Consider the following 22,639-nt stretch of genomic DNA (forward strand, 5'->3'; position numbering starts at 1 on the left):
ATATTATTATTGTTATTATTAATCAAATTCCATCAAGGTTGACTGTCATCATTTTGAGGTCAATAAAATAACAGTTGAACACTGGGATCAATGTAATGACTTAACCCTCCCACCGAAATTACTGGCCTTGTGCCAAGATTCGAAACCAGTATTTTTCTTACACAATTGGTAATTAATATCTGTGGGCTGGGGAATCAATCATCATCATCGTTTAATGTCCGCTTTCCAATGATGATGATGATGATTGATTCCCCAGCCCACAGATATTAATTACCAATTGTGTAAGAAAAATACTGGTTTCAAATCTTGGCACAAGGTCAGTAATTTCGGCAGGAGGGTTTATGCAAACATCTAATTCCTGGGTACTTTTACCAGGGTCCTCACTCTGATGCAAGCAAAAGGAGCAAGGTTTCTTCTCTCTTTTCCACCAGTTTTAAAGGTCCTCTAATGAATCACGAGGACTTCTCTTCCCTCCTGATTAAGTAATGAAATAAATAATTGTTCTGATAGTCTTTCCAAGAAACAGATGAACTTGAATCCATATGCAAAGGAAAATGTCAAAGTTTATGCCTTAGCGCTGTCAACACATAGCTAGGAAGACTGATCGAATATGAGAAGCAATTTGGCCATAGTCAGAAAATTGGTGACGGAATGCAAACTACTAACAGTTTTGCTACTTGTTTAGTTTATCTCATTGATGTGATGATTATATTAATCTATAAAATATTGGAATTCTTCAATAGTCAATTCATAGGTTAGACTGGATGAGGAAGTTGATATTTATATTGAACTGTGAAAGGTTAATATAGAAGGAAAGCCAAAGATGCCATTTCTTGAGAAAAGAAGTGGTCAAAGTGAAACCTAATCTGATATTTATTTTATGTAAAATTAAGTAAAAATTCTAACTTAATAAGTTTTAATTTAGTGTAATTAAAGAGAATAGAAAAGTTGCTCATACCTTTCTAAAGTAAAATGATAATACTCGTGTACGTCATTGACAATGCGCTTCCACAAACTTTTTGGAGTCTCATTTAACCATTCCGTGTTATCTGGAGACAGATAGAAAGAACTTAGGTAAGGTATAGGGTTAACATATACAAAAATACAAAGATTGTTAATATTTTTCAATATTGAAGGCAGCGAGCTGGCAGAAACGTTAGCACGCTGGGCGAAATGCTTAGTGGTATTTCATCAGCCGTTAAATTCTGAGTTCAAATTCCGCCAAGGTCGACTTTGCCTTTCATCCTTTCGGGGTTGATTAAATAAGTACCAGTTATGAACTGGGGTCGATATAATCGACTTAATCTGTTTGTCTGTCCTTGTCTGTCCCCTCTGTGTGTAGCCCTTGTGGGCAATAAAGAAATAAGAAACGTTAGCACACCAGGTGAAATGCTTAGCGGTATTTCATGTGTTTTTACGTTTTGAGTTCAAATTCTGCCGAGGTCGACTTTGCCTTTCATCCTTTCGGGATCGATAAATTAAGTACCAGTTGTGTACTGAGGTTGATCTAATCGACTGGCCCCCAACCCCAAAAATTTTGGTCCTTGTGCCTAGAGTAGAAAAGAATATTAGTTTCAATATTATTTTACCACTAAAGGCAGTGAGCTGGCAGAATCATTAGCAAGCTGGGCAAAATGCTTAGTAGCATTTTGTCTGTCTTCATGTTCTGAGTTCAAATCCCACCAAAGCCAGCTTTGCTTTTCATCCTTTCAGGGTTGATAAAATAAGTACCAGTGAAACACTGGGGTCAGTGTAACTGACTTACCCCTTCACCCAAAAATACTAACCTCGTGCCAAAATTTGAAACCATTATCATTTTATCATTAGTTATATTTTTTTTATTCTTATTTCTTTCCTATGACATATTTCCTTCAGTATTTTCTTATTTCTCAAGCAAAACCCCCAATACTTTTTATAATTCTAGCTCTTATTGCTCTCTACAACTTAAGCAAGACAATTGAATGTGTTACAAGCAGAGGTTGTGGCAACTCTATTTTAACAATATTGCTAACTCAACTACAAACACATCAGAACCAAAACACTCCAACTTTAACCCGTTAACATTGAAATTATTCTATCAAATTGTAAACCACAGCCAGGATGAAATGAACACACAAACAATGAATAAATTAATAACAATTCTAATGAATCTACTTTTTAAATGATACTTTTTAAATTTGATACAACTGTTTTAATCAGCACCACAACTTGTATGAAGTTTATCAAAGATTTTACATGAATTTCCAAATTATTCCTTTGACTAGTGTAATTTTCTAAAAGAGAAATCCAAACCATTGACATCTATTATTGTTAAAACAAATAATGAAATTGTGTAAAATTAAAGTAGTACTTATTTTCAAAATTGGGTTGTTTGAGGCAAATAAAATGATACTGCTGCAGTAGTAGCACATACAAAAGACAATATTAACTGCCATAGTGTTTGATGCTGTGATCACAGATCAACACATTTAACTCTCTTTTGGCAGTTAAACCTCTTTATGAATGAATTCAGTTTCTTAAACCAATAAACATTGGAGTACATTTGAAATAACAGGATTTTCTCCGGTCCCATTCAATCAAAGATGATAATTCTACCTTGAAGAGAAAAACAAATTAATTTGGCTATAGTTTTAAAAAATCATTAATTTATAGTTTTAAGACAAATTTATAAAATCAGAGCAAGCATACCTGGAACATAGAGAATTCCACTTTTGTTTTTCCTTTTATTCCTCTTTTTAGAATTCTTTTGAAGCTAAATAAAGAATATGAAGAATTCTATCAAATATGAAAATATGCAGTGAATTATTTTCTTTAATTATTCAGCAATTTGAATAAATCAAGACAAAGTGTGTGTTGCCTGTGATTCCTGCAGTAAGAACAAGGACTTTGAATATGGTGTAAGTTTTTTTACAATTGTTTTTGTATGTAATACAAGAATGTTAAAAAGAAAATAACATTACAGTATATGAATAAATGAAACAAGTACATTGATTTAACTAGATGTAATGTCCAGTCCCTTGGGCATTGCTGTCTTGAATCCAAAAACTTGTAGAGCCAAATACCCGGTTTCTGTGGCATATAACCGACCAAGATTATAACATATTAGCCTGTCTGTCACAGGGTTACTCATTTTTGCCAGCTGAATGGAAACCGAAACAATGTGAAATGAAGTGTTTTGCTTAAGAAAACACCACCACCCAGTCCGATTCACAAATTAAATTGAAAGTTATAACTGACTGACAGGAACTAAAAGAATTAATATTAAGAACCATCCACCTATAATAAGCAATCAGTAATATGGTCAAGAATTTAAAGCAATTCATCTAAATGTATTGTAATTCCAAGTTATGATTTAAGATTTAACATCGATGACTTAATTTAGATATTTAGTTTTGAAATGGAAACAATGTAGACTGAATAGGTTTAATGAGCAAATTACGGAGCCGGCTTGCGAAGACCTTTGGGGCACGCGAAAGCGAAATCGTGATGGCACCTGTGCCCAGCGTCGCCTTCCTGGCACTTGTGCAGGTAGTACGTGTAAAGACATTCGAGTGAAATCGTTGCCATTGCCGCTGGACTGGCTCCTGTGCAGGTGGCACGTAAAATACACCATTTTGAGCGTGGCCGTTGCCAGTACCCACTGACTGGCCTTCATGCCGGTGGCATGTAAAAGCACCCACTACACTCTCAGAGTGGTTAGCGTTAAGAAGGGCATCCAGCTGTAGAAACTCTGCCAGATCAGATTGGAGCCTGGTGTAACCATCTGGTTCACCAGTCCTCAGTCAAATCGTCCAACCCATGCTAGCATGGAAAGCAGACGTTAAATGATGATGATGATGATGATGAAGGTTTTCTTGTTAGGGTTGTATTTCTCAAGAAAGATGATCGTATTTACTAGAACATCATTTGACAATGTACTGATTATTAGTTTAAATTATTAGTAAAATCAAATTATTAAAACTATTTTGATTTTTTCAAAATTCTAATTTTAATTTAGATTACAATATAGAAGCAATAAAGCTTAAAAAGATTGTATTATTTGATTAATTTCTGACGAAAAGGACAGAATTGTTTTACTCACATCTTCAATTGCTACTTGTGCATTGGGTGACTGGAAGGATCCGAGAAAACAGTTAAGAAAATGGCTAAGAGATGATGACAAATGCATCTGAGCAACTCCTTGCATATATGCCTTGAAAGTGTGTTTTGCAGACAAACATACCAATTCTGCAACAGCAATTGTCTGTAAAATTGATTAAAACACTCCATTAATGAAAGTGATATAGTAAGTTTATGGAACACAAGAGGAATATTCATTGTTCTTTCTACTTCTGGAAAGTAAAAACAAAAACTAAATATAAAATACTGGTTTAGATAGAAACCGAACAAAGCTGAACTACAAAACTAAATTCTCCAAAGCATTATTTTACTGTCAATACTACTAAAAATGAAAAAATATCACATTAAAAACTAAAAATAGTTTGCCCCAGCATGGCCTCAGCTTTTGAGCTGAAATGCATATTAATATTAATGTTAATAATATGCATATTAATAAATATTTTTTCTCAAATTTTGGTACAAGGCTGGCAATTTCAGGACAGAGGCAAGTTGATTATATCAATCCCAGTATTCGACTGGAATTTTTTGCAGCACAGTTACAATTCTGCCAGCTCACTGCCTTATTTGATAAGATATTAGAAAAGTGTTTGTTTACTTTTTATTTTGTTGTTGAAAATAGTAATTAAGATCTAAGTGTTTCTAGAATAAGAAAGAAATAATTAGGAAGTTTTTAATCAATATTATCCACATTAAGATTATAAGTATTTTTGATACTCACATACAGGTAAGATATTTGAGGATATTTAGAAATTGTATCAGCTACACATCCCAGGTATCGTATATTAATTCCTCTGTAAAACAAAGCGAAAAATTAAAATCATACAAAAACGTTTTATCCATCAGTGTTTACAAAATTTTATCATATAAACTAAACTAAAAGTAAGATTTGTGTTGAGATGAAAAGAAGTTAAAAAATATGGTTAAATAAAGGAAGAACAATTCTTTGAATGGTGCCCCTACACACCTCATCACCACTTTTTGCCTTTCTCCAGCTACTGCCGATTCATTTTTCACTCTCTCTCTCCTCTATGTGGGTAGCCATGTAGCTCCCCTACAAAAAAAAAAAAATAAAAAAACCCCCAGCTTTTCATCCTTTTAATTTCTGACTTATGCCAATAGCCTACAACTCCCACCATTCAACCAAATGAGCTGGATTAATGACCCAAATATCACCAACAGATGACCTGACTGTTTCTTCACGGGTGCAAAAATATATACTGAAGTAAATTCCAAAGGTGCAAAGACCCAGTTGCTTTGAAGCATGGGAAAATAAAAATCAAGCAAACAAGAGTGGAATGTTGTGAGTTACAGGGATAATATAAAGTAATAAAGAAAACTGGTACATACCGATGATGCATAGCATCTGTTAAAGAGGTTCCATCAATAATTGATGTAGTGTGGTCCAGACAATCATTTACCTGAAAAATAAATGAATGAAATGAAGTCAATATCTGTCTCTCTCTACGTACGTACATATGTATGTATATATACACACACACACACATACATGAGGAGGTGCTGAAAAATTCCTCACTTTAAGGGTACCACAAAAGGCCTGGTTGGAGGCTCAACCTTCCAAGAAAAACTGAAGGGCCACTGCAATAAGTGGGTGAATCTGAGAGGGGAATATGTTGAATAAAATCATAATTAACTGATCCTCCTGTATTTTCTTTTACCCAAAACCAGGAACTTCTCAGCATCCCCTTATAGACACACAAACATACACATATATGCAGTGTGTAAGTGGTATTTGTGGACAATTATCAATACATTACTCTCTTCAAACCAATTAAAAGGATTTTCCTATGGCAGACAAAATACAAGAAATGAAAGTCATTATTGCCATGTGTGTATGTGAGAAACAACATTTTATATGTTGCAAGATCTTTGGTATACAAAGTTCAGATGGAATTGGAAGCCCCTCGTGAGAATGTTTAGGGGTCCCCCCTCCTTCTTTGATACACTTCATTCTCAATGAACTATCAGGAAACAGTAACTCATCCAACCTTATTGATATGGATCCCAGAAAATCAATAAGGGCCATCACCAAAGAACTTCTGGTGTCAGAGTGGACATTCAATACAAGTCGTCTGTATTGAGGGGAGACCAATTCTGCAAAGACACAGAAACCCATTTGATCCATGCCAAGATTAAAACCCCTCCACAAACATGGCATGCTTTGGTTCACCAAGACCCAAAATCTAACAAGAGAAATGAGAGATGGCTATGTACAGATGCTTCTGATGTCCTCAGAGTTTGTAGAAATTGTGAGTAAAGAAAGTCATATCATATATTTCCACAGGGTCTCAGTAATTTTATGATAATGTAACTCCAAACTTGCTATGGACTGCTACGTTTGGAGTGTTGTTTAAAGGGAGACTAATCAACATCCTCACAACACCATAGCTCCACTGAAGGCTGTCATTATCCAGTTGAAGTAAAAGCTATTCAGTGTAGGCTTGTAAACTATTCTGGTTCTGCATTGAAACAATCATCGCAGCTGAAGGTGGAGTCACAGAATAACCTTAGAAGAAAGCTTACAGAGAACTTGTCCACGAAATTTTATTAAATACATTTCATTTTTGCTAGATTAGAATTGTCTTATAAAATTACTATACATGTACATACACGTGTGTGTATGTGCATGTACATATACATGTGTGAATGTGTACATATGCAGATGTCGTGAACGCAGGAGGTTTATGTCTATGTATTATGAAAATATGGTTGCGTGTATTTTCTATCTTTTTCCTTTTTCTATCTATTAGAGTAACTTCCCTTGTATTCAACGGTTTTTTTTCATAGCGTTTGTTACCATTAATAGCCAACGAGAATGCATCGTAGCTCTTCACTCCGAGCACTATAATGACAACTTTTTACTGTTTGTTCTAAATTATAACATATGATCCTCTATTTATCTAATATCAGGATCTCATTCTTTTGTTGTTACTTTAAGGGCATCCTGTTGGCGTTAGGAAGGGCATCCAGCTGTAGAAACTCTGCCAGATATGATTGGAGCCTGGTGCAGCCTTCTGGTTCACTAGTCCTCAGTCAAATTGTCCAAGCCATGCTAGCATGGAAAGCGGACGTTAAACGATGATGATGATGATATATAGGCACAGGCATGGCTGTGTGATAAGAAGCTTGCTTCCCAACCACATGGTTCCAGGTTCAGTCCCACTGCGTGGTACCTTGGGCAAATGTCTTCTGCTATAACCTTGAGCTGACCAAAGTCTAGTGAGTGGATTTGGTAGATGGAAACTGAAATAAGCCCATTGTGTGTATATATATATATATATATGAGTGTAGGTGTGTATGTCCCTCCCACTGTTGCTTGACAACCAATGTTGGTGTGTTTACATCCCCATAACTTAGCGGTTTGGCAAGAGAGTGATAGAATAAGTACCAGGCTTACAAAGAATAAGTCCTGGGGTCGATTTGCTCGACTAAAAGCGGTGCTCCAGCATGGCCGCAGTCAAATGACCGAAACAAGTAAAAGGAGAGAGAGAGAGAGAGAGAGAGAGAGAGAGAGAAAGAGAGAGAGAGAGAGAAAGAGAAAGAGAGAGAGAGAGAGAGAGAGAGAAGTCTATCTACAATAATATCACAAAACAATTGAGGATTACTCACAAAAGATGGAATATGGTGCAATACAAGAAATTCTGCAGCATCTTTCACTAATTGTTTTTCTTTTCCTAATTGATGATCCTACAAAGAAAACAACTTTTAAAATCATTCAAGCTTTTAGAATAAGATTGCTAAATATAATATAAAACAAAAGGTGTAGGTAGAAACTCCATAAGATGTACCCAGTGGACATATATGAGGTGCAGCAACATCAAAGGAAGATTAACCAGGAAAATAGCTTTTGTGTGCAGCAGATGCACAGGGGCAATAAACACCACAGATGCTCAGAAAACAGACTCCGTCATATGCCAGAGGGAGAAACTAGAAATAGTTGATAGCTTCCGCTACCTAGGGGACCAAGTCTGTAGTGGGGGTGGATGCTCAGAAAGTGGTACCACTAGAATAAAGAATAACCTGGGCAAAGTTCAGAAAGCTCCTACCTCTACTGGTGACAAAGGGCCTCTTGCTCACATTGAAAGGTAGATTGTACGATGCGTGTGTGCAAACTGCCATGCTTCACGGCAGTGAAACATGGGCCATGACTGCTGAAGACATGTGTAGGCTTGAAAGAAATAAAGCTAGCATGATCCACTGGATGTGTATTGTCAGTGAGCACACATGACAGAGTGTAAGCGCTCTGAGAGAAATGTTAGACATAAGCAGCATCGGATGTGGCATGCAAGGGAGACGTTTGCGTTGGTATGGTCATGTACTGCAGATGGATGAGGAGAGCCGTGTGAAGAAGTGCCACTCTCATAGTGGAAGGAATCTGGGGTAGAGGGAGACCCAGGATAACATGGGATGAGGTGGTGAAGCATGACCTTCAAACGTTGGGCCTCACAGAGGCAATGACAAAAGACTGAGACCTCTGGAGATATGCTGTGACTGAGAAGACCTGGCAAATAAAGTGAGTCACAGCTGTAAACTACACCAGTGTCACATAACCAGCCCACTCAAAAGTACTTTGGATTGTAGGGTGACATGCCATGCTTGAGGAGACCTATTGAGTCAAGTACATCAACATCAGCAATATCAAAATCAAATCAAATGGAAATTTTAGTTGGGAGCCCCGTGCCAGTAGCACGTAAAAAGCACTATCCGAATGTGGCCAATGCCAGTGCCAGTGGCATGTAAAAAGCACCATCTGATCGTGGTTGATGCCAGCTCCTCTGGCCCCTGTGCCACTGGCATGTAAAAAGCACCCACTACACTCTCGGAGTGGTTGGCATAAGGAAGGGCATCCAGCTGGAGAAACACTGCCAAATCAGACTGGGATCTGGTGCAGACTCCTGGCTTGCCAGACCCCAGTCGAACCGTCCAACCCATGCCAGCATGGAAAACAGACGTTAAATAATGATGATGATGCTCAACAGGATATGAAAACTATCAATTCAAAGACAATAGACATTCATAATCTCTCTCTCTCTCACACACACACACACACATTCATAAGCAATAAATACTTGACCAGCTTCCATAGTTTTCTCCACAGATTTCACACAAGAATGTGTCCTGAAAGAGGTATAGGGGAGAGAAAGAAAGTATCTAAACATCCAACACATACACAACAGAACTCCAATAAGCTGATGACAATACTGTCCTTTGTTATATGCAGTATTATCACAAATTGAAGCTCAGAGATTTTTAAGATCATTTAAATAAACTAGAAGCAATCATATCAAGAATTTAACATCTGGATTGTCAATTCACTAAAATTGTTTATTTTACACACATGCACACACACACACATTATATGTTATTACTCCAAGCTAGTCTCACACTTAAATGCAGTTTTGAAAATAAGAGAAAAAACAAACTTACATCAGCATCTGTATGATTTACATGTGGTTGAAATACATCTGGGTTAAATGCAATTGAAAATTCTAGAAAAATATGAAAATCAAATGAACCAATATTAGAAACTACTAATAATTGGAAACAAAATACTATTTCAGATTATCTTGTATCTTCTCAACCAAAACTATCTAACATTATTTTTCTCTGGTTCCACTAAACAGTTTCATTGACACTCTCAATATTTGCATGTTAGAAGATTAAAAATTAGTTTAAAATTTAATAACTCATTAGCTGTAATCTGATTAAAAATTAGTTTAAAATTTAATAACTTATTAACTGTAATCCAGGAGTAACACAGTTTCCAATAATATTCCTTCTACATATGAAGTAACAAATCAGATCATATATATTTTACTTCAGCTCTTTAACATTTAAAGCGGCTCATATACAGCCCAAATATTCCATCTATTTCATGTTCAAACTAGCCAGATCCAGCCTTTTACACCTATCCTACAATGTTATTCTAAAAGTAGGCAGCCACATCATCAAAATCTTGAAGCTACAAGATAATGCATGATAAATGGCAAACAATGTGAATAAATAAACATTACATTTGACTGAGTAATCTGAATGCTAAAGGGTCAATAAATGTATAAAAATATTAAACAATCAAAGGCAATTATTTTAATTCTTTTAACAGTTTCAGCTGATGATAGAAAGACAAGCAGAGAGCGAGACAAGTAGACAAAAATTACAATAAATGACCATACCTGAATCAGACAATGAACCAACAGAGCTAGCAGCCTTCTTTATAATTTCTTTTCCATTTTCAACAACTAAAAATAATGATAAAAATACATTTAAAAATGTTTTCCTGGTTAAGAAAAACAAAAAAAGGATAAAGTCAAGCATCTGTAGAAAGATAGAGAGAGAAAGAATTAGATAAACTGTATTTAGATCACCATTTCTAAGTTGATGTAGATAAACAGGTGAGCTGTGCTATCTTTGGAAAAGGCTGCTCAGTCACTCAGCCTTTCCTTTGCCATAGTTTGGAAAAAAAGTGACCAATACCCCAAGTCACATGCTTGTAGGTTTACAATGACATACTTCCAGTTAATCAAACCTCTAAGTTCCATAACTTCTCATCACCACTGGACTTCTTTTTTCCTCAGTGATTAGCAGTGACCAAAGCATACACAGAACTGCACTCACCTTTTAGACAGGACAACTTCCCTCCCAGTATCCTGGCACTGGCTGGAAAGACCTCACACTGAATGATCTTCAAATTTTAACACTTTAGCATTTAAACCAGCCACATCCAGCCAAAATATTCTCCCCATTTTATGCTGAAACTTGCCAGATCCAGCCTCTCACACCTATCCTACAATATCATTCTAAAACTTAACAGTTATCATCATCATCATCAAGTGTTTTAAATCTGAGTTTTGTCCCCGTTAACGAGGGTGGCTGGATCTACCTCAATGCCATAGCAACTGCCCTCACACCGTCTCGCCAGGTTTTGGGCATCCTCCTTTTTCAAACCAACCCTCCTAATCGCCTCCTCCACATCTTCCTCAGTCTATCTCACTTTCACTGTCCATTTACCTCAAACTATCCCCCACTTCAGAACATGCTCCTCACCCCTCCTCAACACATGCCTATACCACCGCACTCCATTCGCCCTTGCCAACCATTCCACTGATTCCTCCAACCCCAGCATCCCCATCAAGTCCTTATCAAAATCTCAAAGCTATGAGATAATGCATGATTAATTCAAGCCAATGTGGATATAAATAGGCATTATTTTTGATAGAATAAGGTGAAGGCTAAAGGGTTAAACCAAAGTATCCATTTCCTAGGCAGACATTCTAAAAAGAACAAGGAGTTCATTATTCCTTGTTCACCAGTAATTCTATGTCCATGTCCTTGCGCTATTACTATATAGCCATTGTCATTTCAATGGTTACATTTCAATGGTTACATTTCAATGGCATACGAGTTCAATAAAGGCAACAACACAATGGAAAGTACAAGGAATATTAATGCAGTATATGGGGATCAGACAATAAGCATAAGCCAGTGTCAATGGTGGTTCCAGAAATTCAGAGAAGAGAAAAATTAACAAATACAGGAGCCTGACTGGCTGCTATCAGTTTGTGCCTCAGATGTTCTTGGACCTCACACTGCCAATTTCCATTCCAAAATTGGGATAGCTGCAGCCTGTCTAAGAAATGAGTCCCTTATGGTGGGGTGGCTGCAGCAGCCAATCTGAGAAACAAGTCCCTTGAGGTGGGCTGTCACTGGCCATTCTCCATGGCAACACCTTTACAATCATGTCTGCTGCACCTCTGCTAGGCACAACTAAACACGCCATTTGTCCTGGGGTGTACAACCTGTTACTCCCTCCTTCCCATCTTCTGCTCCCTTTTTTTTCTTTGTCTTTGTATCTTTGGTGAGGTACTTATGGGCTTTCCACGCCCCCCTCAATAATTTGATCTTTTATACTTTTAATGTTTTTTTTTTTCTCCCTGTAAAAATATGTTGTTTATATATAAAACACTTACATGTTTCATTATTTCCATTAAGTGCTTCAACAATTTTTTTCACTACATCTGTTGCACTTTCTTCAGTTAAGGAATCAGTTTTTATCACAGAATTTGCCTAGAAAAAGACAAAAGGAAGGAATATTAATGTAACACTACCTTTAATATTAATATCATTTATTATTTTAACCATTTGAAACTGATCAACATAATCTACATCTTTGTTCCACATTATTATGTGATTAACATTGTTTTCTAATTTTTATACTACTGGAGCCAACTCTTCATATCTATCTATCATTACTGTTATATTTATTTGTATATTTATGAGAGCAATTTGTGAATGACAACCTATGTGACAAAAGTGTGTCTTTATCTCAGATTTCTTGTTACATCAATCTTTGTATTCTTTACTGAGATATGTTAGAAAAAAAAATATTCACACATTTTTCTTGGATGGACAGAGATTTGTTGAATTATCAATCCTCATATTTTTCCCCGTTGATGCAGGTGTGGCAAGAAGTTTGCCTCCCCAACCACATGGTTCCAGATTCAGGGTTTCAGTCCCACTGTATGATACCATGGGCAAGTATTGTCTGCTATAGCCCCGGGCTGACTAAAGCCTTGAGTGGATCTAGTGGAAGGAAACTCAAAGAAGCTTATCATACACACACAGTTTTCATCACAACTGTCCGACAAACAAAAACACGAAGCTCTGAGTAACAGTTTTTGTGATAATTTTGCAGTTTTAATAAAAGCATATTACTCTACCTTTCATATTCAAGCATCATTTTTTCCACCTTGTTTTGCACTTAAGTGTTCACATGTGTGTGTGTGTGTGTGTGCGTGTGTGTGTGTGTGTATCCGTGATTACTTAACTAGTACTGGTCTGTATATGTCCCTGTAACTTAGCAGTTTGGCAAAAGTATCCAAAAGAATAAGTATCAGGTTTATACCTTTAGCAGATCTTCATAATGATATTTCCTGCATAGACAAGAAATAATCTCCAAACTTTGAACTTTCCTTCCGCAACATCAAATTTCAGCTTTACAACATTTCCACCCAAAATTAATTTTACCTTTTTACCATTTACTTGTTTCAGTAATTGTGTGTGTGTGTGTAAACACACATGACAAGCTTCTTTCAATTTCCTTCTATCAAATCCAATTACAAGGCTTTAGTCAGTCTGGAGCTATATTTGAAGAATCTTGTCTCAGGTGTCACACAGTGGGGCTGAACCAAAGATCACATGTCTATATTGCACCTAATTGTCAGATATCTTTCTTTTATAATTTTCCCTGTCTTCCCTTGTTGTTCTTTGGTCCTCTTTTCTAACTCCTGTCATTCGTCATTCTTAACATACCGAAAGATCAACCCCAGTTTGAAAAAAAAAGACAAAAGTTATTTAAAATGAATTAGATTTTAGAAAATACCTGTTTCTTATCTTCCGACTGTTTGTCAGTTTTTTCTCTTTTTGCTTTGAATTCCAATGCTGCATTCCTCACAAATATCATGTGTCTGTTTCTGAGAAATAATATCCAAAGAACATTAAAGAATTTGTTGCAACAAAAATACTTAAATATATCTTAACCCTTTAACATTCAGATTACTCAGTCAAATGTAATATTTATTCACATTGTTTTGAATTAATCATGCATTTTCTTCTAACTTCAAAATTTGTTAAATTTTACAATGACAGTGTAGGGTTAGTTTGAGAAACTGAATCTGGTCAGTTTTAACATAAAACGGGTAGAATATTTGGACTTAATGCGGCCAGGTTAATCTTTCAGCATTCAGATTATTCTGTCAAATGTAATGCCTATTTATCCACATTCTTTTAAATTAATCCTGCATTATCTCATAGCTTTGAGGTTTCAATGATGTAATAAGTTTACTTTTAGAATGACATTGTAGGGTAGGTGTGAGAGGATATATCTTGCCAGTTTGAACATAAGTAGAATATTTGGGCTGGGTATGGATGACTTAAATGCTAAAGGGTTGAACAATTGTGTCCATATTTACATAACTGATTAGTTTACAACAAAATAATAGTCTAATTTATTGTTTCATTCAACAAATGACTGAGTCGAAATAATCGTACAATGCAAAGAAAACAGGATTGAAATGTCAAGATACAATCAGACAAATAAAATCATCAATATTATAGACACCCAAATATTTTTTAAAGACAAACAACTGGAATATCCACAATATCAGAATGACTACATTCAATAATAATAATAATAATAATAATAATAATAATCTCTGCCAAATCAGATTGGAGCCTGGTGCAGCCTTCTGGCTTGCCAGTCCTCAGTCAAGCCGTCCAACCCATGCTAGCATGGAAAGCGGACGTTAAACGATGATGATGATGATGATGATGTTCCATGTTGGCATGGGTTGGATGGTTTTTACAGGATCTGATGGGTGCAAGGACTGCCTCATGCTCCGATGGCTTCTCTGGCTGGATGCCCTTCCACTTTACAGAATGTACCTCATCCTTTTTTTTTTAATGATATCAGTGCTAAAAGTATTAATCAATTTCCAAATAGATCCATTAACCACCGAAGTTACAGGACACAAATACACAGAATTGTCAGACAGGACTAAAAAGATAATCTACTGCAAGACACTGGTTAGTGTAATTGGATTGTGCAGTTGATAAAAGTAGAGATAACAAAGCAAAAGTATAGCTGTGTGGTAAGAAGTTTACTTCCCAATCACATATTTCCAGGTTCAGTCCCTCTGCATGACACCTTGGGCAAGTGTCTACTACTGTAGCTGCAAGATGACAAAAGTCTTATTCAGCTCAGAGACAGGAAATCAATTAACAGGAACAGATATCTTATAAATATAATTGAAAATATCAACATGTCATCAATTTAACTGTAATAAACCTATCTGGGCAGGTGAACATGACATGACAACAGGTAAAAACCCTATTCACAATGTTCTCCAGCAACCAATTCATCATATCAGCAAACTTCATCCAAATTCATGCAATAGTTACATTTCTATGAATTTTATACAGGTATTAGAAAATTTATTTGGAGAAAAGTATTATGGGATTTTAAAAGTTAACATATACTTACTCAACAAATGCTTCTGTTAATTCCTGGCGTAAGCAGGCCAATTTATGTTTATGTGGACGAGGAAAACCATATGACCTTAATTCTTTGCTCAATTCATTTTCATCAACTGAAGAGAAAAAAAATTTGATTTTAGAATGGATTTTAAAAATGCTTTTAGTTTCAGGTAAATCTTAAAAGCAGTCATTAATCACTGTCACCAGCATTAATTCCAGGTATACTTGTGTAGGTATACTATAGTTTTGTGACTTTGTATAGCATATTCACATTAAGTAAGATATACAAAATGCAATTCTGAACCAATACTGCTAATAAAGAATATGCATCTATACATATATATGTATATATGTATGCATACATATATATTCATATATATGCTAAGTCCCATCCAGACCTAGGGTGACATGGTGGTGGAACAATGCTGTAGACAGGGCCATTAGAACAAAGAAACAGGTCTGGAAGGCCTGGAAAATGGCTGATGCTGGTGTCCCATAACTGGCACCTGTGCCAGTGGCACATAAAAAGCACCTTTTGAGTGCTGGGCCTTACGGAGGCAATGACCGAGTCCATATGGCATTATACTGTGCTTGAGAAGACCCATCAAGCCAAGTAAAATTGCATTAGTGGCACGTAAAAGCATCCATTACCAGCCAGCCCTGGTCAAATCATCCAACCCATGCCAGCATGGACAATGGATGTTAAATGATGATGATACATAGGAACATAAATATATATACATATGCATGCACATGCGTATCATCATCACATTTAACATCCACTTTTCCGTGACTACATGGGTCAGATAGAATTTGGGTGGATGACACTCCTGTTCACCAACTCTCACCTGTTTCCAAATAAGGTAGTATTTCCATATCACCAGACATGCTTTCCATGGAAGATTGGAAACAACATCACTTGTATGTTGGTGATGTTTGTTTACAACCATCATATGGTGTGAAGACAAGAGTACATATACACAATGTACACACACAAATAAGCTTCTCTCTGTTTCCATCTATCAAATCTCTTCATGAGGCTTTGGTTGGCCCAGTGCTATAGTAGAAGACACTTGCCCAAAGTGGTGTGAAACCTCAAGACCACTTGGTTGGGAAGCAAGCTTCTGGATCTTTTACTCTCTCCACTACCACCCCCTCACACAAACTTATTCTCCTCATCTCACCTCAAGACTTCACTGACCAAATTCATCTTACCTGGAAGAAAATTAACATCAGGAGGAAATGTTCTCAGAAGATCTAGAACATAATGTCGTTGATCATTTCCAATAATACCCTGGAAAAAAAAAAGATTTACTCAGTTTTAGAACATAAATTGTGTTTCGTTTGAAGGGAAAAAATATTTATCTGTCATCATCATCATCATCATCATCATCGTTTAACGTCCGCTTTCCATGCTAGCATGGGTTGGACGATTTGACTGAGGACTGGTGAAACCGGATGGCAACACCAGGCTCCAGTCTGATTTGGCAGAGTTTCTACAGCTGGATGCCCTTCCTAACGCCAACCACTCAGAGAGTGTAGTGGGTGCTTTTACGTGTCACCCGCATGAAAACGGCCACGCTCGAAATGGTGTCTTTTATGTGCCACCCGCACAAGCCAGTCCAGGGGCACTGGCAACGATCTCGCTCGAAAATCCTACAGGAGCCAGTCAGGCGGTACTGGCAACGGCCACGCTCAAAATGGTGCATCTCATGTGCCACCCGCACAAGAACCAGTCCAGGGGCACTGGCAACGATCTTACTTGGCTTGCCGGGTCTTCTCACGCACAGCCCATTTCCAAAGGTCTCGGTCCGTAGTCATCGCCTCGGTGAGGCCCAATGTACGAAGGTCTTGCCTCACCACCTCAGCCCAGGTCTTCCTGGGCCTACCTCTTCCACGGGTTCCCTCAACTGTTAGGGTGTGGCACTTTTTCACGCAGCTATCCTCCTCCATTCTCACCACATGTCCATACCAGCGCAATCGTCTCTCTTGCACGCCACAACTGATGCTTCTAATGTTCAGCTTTTCTCTCAAGATACTTACACTCTGACGGGTATTCACATTGACATTACACATCCAACGGAGCATACTGGCTTCATTCCTTGCGAGCTTACGTATGTCCTCAGCAGTTACAGCCCATGTTTCACTGCCATGTAGCATGGTTGTTCGTACGCATGCGTCATACAGTCTGCCTTTTACTCTGAGTGAGAGTCCCTTTGTCGCCAGCAGGGGTAAGAGCTCTCTAAACTTTGCCCAGGCTATTCTTATTCTAGCAGCTACACTTTCAGCGCACCCACCCCCACTACTAACTTGGTCGCCCAGATAGCGGAAGCTATCGACTACCTCTAGTTTTTCACCCTGGAATGAGATAGAAGTTGTTTCCTGTTTGTTTGCAGTCTTTATTGCACCTGAACATCTGCCACAAACAAAAACTAACTTGCTAGTTAACCTGCCTTTGATGTTGCTGCACCTCTTATGTGTCCATAGCTTGCACCGGGTACATCTTATAGAGTTACTACCTACTCCTTTTCTACATACTGAGCAGGGCCATCTACCTGAAGGGGTTTGTGTTTTATCTACCTTCCTACTTATTAGGATTTTGGTTTTAGCTAGGTTGACTCTAAGGCCCTTCAATTCTAGACCTTGCTTCCACACCTGAAACTTCTCCTCTAGTTCTGATAGTGACTCCGCAATTAGGGCAAGGTCATCAGCATAGAGGAGCTCCCAGGGGCAACCTGTCTTGAACTCCTCTGTGATTGCCTGGAGGACTATGGTAAATAATAGGGGGCTGAGGACGGAACCTTGGTGGACCCCTACCTCTACCCGGAATTCATTGCTGTACTCATTTCCAACCCTCACCTTACTGGCAGCATCTCTGTACATGGCTCGCACAGCTCTCACTAACCATTCTTCTATCCCAAGTTTCCTCATTGACCACCAGATAAGGGATCGGGGGACCCTGTCAAAGGCTTTCTCCATGTCAACGAAAGCCAGGTACAGAGGTTTATCCTTAGCTAGGTATTTCTCCTGCAACTGTCTCACTAGAAATAAGGCATCAGTAGTGCTTTTGGAAACATGTACCAATAATTCTTAAAAAATTGAATAAGAATTTTTAGAAAATACTAAACTAGCTTTACATATACATTCTTAATGTAAATCAACTTTTGTTTTAAAATAAATAATTCCATGCAGTTTTGGCTACTTGTTTAAGATATTCACTTCAGAATCACATAGATACAAATGTATTCTCTACATAGAGTAGTTTGATCCATTGTCTTTTATTAGATTCTTACATCAAGTGAAACCTTAAAATTGAGTAGACAGACTATATAGAAGCCAGTTAGAAGAACTGTAACTACTCTTGGGTGGTTAGCTTAAATCTGTCACCCAGTTTAAAGCCACTAGCTAAAGGCTGGATGACTTTAGCAGAGTCCACTCTGCTAATGCTGTAAACAAGTGGACTGGCTCTCAGTGTTTAATTTCTTTTTTTTTTTAGTTTAGCTTGGAGTAATGACTATTGGCCAGAAGAACTGAACATAGTGATTAGTATAGAATATTGGAGCAGAAGGAGGCAAACCGATGAGCCATAATATTTTCCTGCTCTTTTCCCTTCCAGTTCCAAAGACAAAGAGAAAAGGCCATGCATGCAGTCCTCCCTCATATGACTAAAGCATTTAATATTTAAATTTTTTTTTTATAAAGACAAAAAAAAGCCAAAAATATTTGTTATTCTCAAATCCCATGTTTTGTTGCAGGAGAAAACCAAGGTTTCTAAATTTTTATTATAATGTAGTTTTTCACATAAATACATTACTTAGGTAAATATTTTGGTACATGTCAGGTTTTGAATAATTACTTGAGTTTATTCCAATAAAAATATTTTTATGATGTAAATAGAACATTCAACAACTCAACATATTGATAAAAATATTTTTTAAATGTTTAAATTCAATACACAAAACATCTACAAAAAAATTATGTGGCAAGACAAGGTTATGTGTATTTCTCTTTGTTCATAGACCGAAAATAATACACATATAAATACATTTAGGTGTATAAGTTGATTGTAAACATCAACGATATTGACCTCACCAGTGTAGAAAGGCCTGGAAAGGTTATAGGCACTGCCCCACTTCTGTGTGCTAGGCAATAAAAAAAGGCAGTTGGGTACCAGACAATAGCTAAACAATTGGTTGTTTATATTGTATCATCAGTACACTTAACTTACATTGGCTCAGTTCACCAAGCTTCAAGTAACACCACAGGATGGTGAATTTCCATACTGTAAGTTGCAGTGCTATAAAATTGAGGAGTGGTTCATTAGCTTGAATTCGAATCCACTTGTGGTAAAAGTTTCTTTTGATAAACAGACTGGAATCCTATCAAGAAGAGAATTTTGTCTTTTACTCACTTAGCATCATGGAAAACCAAAGCAGCAGCCCAGTAGACCATGAAGGTCCATGAGAGTAAAAGTAAAAAGTAATAGCTAGTACAGATGACTAATAACATTCATTTCACATAAACAAAAAAAAAGTATTTAATGAAGACAATGTCAAATTTAAAGTATAGAAATAATTAAAAGTTCCTCACCTTACATTCAACTGAGGAATACAGCTCAATCTCTTCATTTTTAGAATTTATAACCCTGAAATATTTTAATTCAACATATTTTGAATAACTTAATGAAACTGTGCAATGAAATAATGATAATTTTATTGCTATTGCTATGCACCATTCGAGCGCGGTCGTTGCCAGTGCCACCTGACTGGCTCCTGTGCCAGTGACATGTAAAAAGTACTATTCAAGTGTGGTCGATGCCAGTGCCACCTGACTGGCCCCCGTGCTGGTGGTGGCACATAAAAAGCACCCACTACATTCTTGGAGTGGTTGGCATTAGGAAGGGCATCCAGCTATAGAAACCTTGCCAGATCAGACTGGGGCCCGATGCAAAATCTTGGCTTGCCAGTCCTCAGTCAAACCGTCCAATCCATGCCAGCATGGAAAATGGATGTTAAACAATGATGATGAAGATGATGCTTACATCCATTTTTATGTTTTTATAGATGAAATGATTCAGTGAATCTCATCATTAACTGACAAAACACACTCTTTCTTTTTCATCTTTTATTTGCTTCACTCATTGGACTGTGGCCATGCTGGGGCACTGCCTAGGATTTAGTTTAGTGGCTTTAGGACAAATATTAATATTAAAAGGAACATTAGAGCAATAAGAGAGAGAGAGAGAGAGAGAGAGAGAGAGAAGGAGTGTGTGTGTGCGTGCATGCGATTATGTGGTACAAATGACAGAATAGAAAATTTTAAAAAGTGACTCACTTGTGAGGTTGAATTTTAAGAGCAAGGGCAGTTTTCTTGAGCTACAAATACGTAAGAAAAATATAACAAGCATTAATTATAAATATAATAAATACAAAATAGAACACGAAAGTGTTGGTAGAGTTTACTTCAAAAAGAAATGCTCAGAGTTTCCTTAATAAAGAACAAAGAATGCAATTTTGTTCAGCACGTTTCATTATAGACATATTGAAAGATATTTTAAAGTGATTTTGTAGGGCAAAAATGTATGATTTTGAGCATGTAAGTACAATGTTGTGACAATATACTTGAATAAAGTGTAACACCATAAATTTATCATAAATAAACTCTGTTACGGGAGTGTTGCATCTCAATTTTATCTTCTCTCAGATCAACCACGTATTTATTTATAATTTAGTCAAGAAAAATGCCACACAAGATGTAAAATTCACATTTTTTAGCTGTGATGTTTTCTGCAACTGATATTGGCTACCAGGGCGGCTTTGTTGTCATAGACTCACTGAAAATAGCTGATTGATGGATGAAAGTTCAATATTCATATCATCTTTCTAAGACAATTTTCCGCCTTCCTGGCACTTGTGCCAGTAGCACGTGAAAAGACATTTGAGCAAGATCGTTGCCAGTACTGCTGGACTGGCTCCTGTGCAGGTGGCACGTAAAAATACACCATTTTGAGCGTGGCCGTTGCCAGAACCGCCTGACTGGCCTTCGTGCCGGTGGCACATAAAAGCACCCACTACACTCTCGGAGTGGTTGGCGTTAGAAAGGGCATCCAGCTGTAGAAACTCTGCCAAATCAGATTGGAGCCTGGTGTAGCCACTTGGTCCACCAGTCCTCAGTCAAATCGTCCAACCCATGCCAGCATGGAAAGCGGACGTTAAACGATGATGATGAATTAAAATGATTACATTTTGTTGCAAAATCCATGGTAATTCTTTTGATGTCTACATACATTTTATCAAAGCCAACATAAAATGTGACTGGTTGCAATACATGTCAACAGGTGTGTTACTTATTTGCATAGGTAGTATAGTGCTGCTATTATAAAATTACCAAATATAATAATATTGATTAAACCTTAAATCTAAATCTCAACAGAAATATCATAGGATCAATTTCGAGGAGAAATATATACAAATGTATAAAAAGACAATTGAATTTCTAAACCTGAACTTAGTAGTTATTCTTGGATAACTATGTTTAGCTACACTCAGGACAGGAGTGATGGCACCAAGGTCACCAATATAGAAGCAATACAATGGAATAGGTCCTGTTAGGAGAAGCCTTAGGATACCTATGGCAAAAATAGGAACTTATTACAGAAGAGTGTACTTAGCTTAGATGAAGATAGGATTGGAAATTCTCCCAAAATTCAATGATCTTTTTCTTCTAAGAACAATTTAATACATAGTTTAAATTTAACATGGTACAAATTTACACGATACATAGTCTAAAGTTAACCAGAATCACTCAGTTTTAACTATCTATTTAAAAGTTGTTAATTATTAAGCAATTATACTTGTTTTTCCCTTTTAGATAAAGAAAATAATTGTTTTAGTGCTACACAAATATTTCTGTATGTAAATTAAACCTTTTCCTGCCACATTATTTCACAAGATGAGTTGTTATGTGGTGTGGACAAAGTGGTGAATTGGACAAGCTATCATCAAGTGTTGGCTTGAAATATTTTCTGCATTTGTTAGGGATCTGTACTCTGAACTAAAATGCTATCAATGTCAAATTTGCCTTTCTGTCTTTCAAAAGGAGGAGTGGTTCAATAAAAAAAAAAGTGCCAGTCCACAAATGATTTTTATAAAGACTGCTTGAAATATTGCCCATAACATACATTTGTACCCACATCATATAAAAAAAGTTATATATCAGAAATTAAACAGTTAATATCAACTAAATAAAACCTACCAATTCTTCATACTTTGGATTACTAACAACAGTTTTTCCAAAGTCAACTGATCCATAAACAACTGACTGTTCTTGATCCCTTTCCAAAATACCTTAAAAGTGAAAAATAAGATAATTTTCAGTACCAAATAAAACAGGTAAACAATGACAAAGAAGAGAGTTGCTAAAAAATTTCATGTGTCATATCTGCAACATAATCTACAAAATTACAGGCATT

General features: G+C 36.8%; 1 protein-coding gene across 1 annotated transcript in view; it reads right to left on the reverse strand.

The window, feature by feature from the left end:
• The window catches only part of LOC106870455 (clustered mitochondria protein homolog), a 68,415-nt gene that overhangs the window by 15,819 nt on the left and 29,957 nt on the right, over window positions 1–22,639 (reverse strand). The window contains exons 14-28 of the mRNA XM_089365436.1: window positions 22,423–22,514; window positions 20,503–20,543; window positions 19,759–19,813; window positions 16,384–16,462; window positions 15,176–15,281; window positions 13,517–13,607; window positions 12,105–12,201; window positions 10,311–10,376; window positions 9,565–9,626; window positions 7,747–7,824; window positions 5,467–5,537; window positions 4,838–4,910; window positions 4,082–4,243; window positions 2,689–2,752; window positions 959–1,049 (exon numbers count right to left, since the gene is read on the reverse strand). Of these exons, the coding sequence (XP_089221562.1) occupies window positions 959–1,049; window positions 2,689–2,752; window positions 4,082–4,243; window positions 4,838–4,910; window positions 5,467–5,537; window positions 7,747–7,824; window positions 9,565–9,626; window positions 10,311–10,376; window positions 12,105–12,201; window positions 13,517–13,607; window positions 15,176–15,281; window positions 16,384–16,462; window positions 19,759–19,813; window positions 20,503–20,543; window positions 22,423–22,514 (1,228 nt within the window). The remainder of the gene's footprint in view (window positions 1–958; window positions 1,050–2,688; window positions 2,753–4,081; window positions 4,244–4,837; window positions 4,911–5,466; window positions 5,538–7,746; window positions 7,825–9,564; window positions 9,627–10,310; window positions 10,377–12,104; window positions 12,202–13,516; window positions 13,608–15,175; window positions 15,282–16,383; window positions 16,463–19,758; window positions 19,814–20,502; window positions 20,544–22,422; window positions 22,515–22,639) is intronic.

The sequence above is a fragment of the Octopus bimaculoides genome, chromosome Z (assembly GCF_046866305.1).
Source record: "Octopus bimaculoides isolate indiv1 chromosome Z, ASM4686630v1, whole genome shotgun sequence".
Taxonomy (NCBI): Eukaryota; Metazoa; Mollusca; class Cephalopoda; order Octopoda; family Octopodidae; genus Octopus; species Octopus bimaculoides.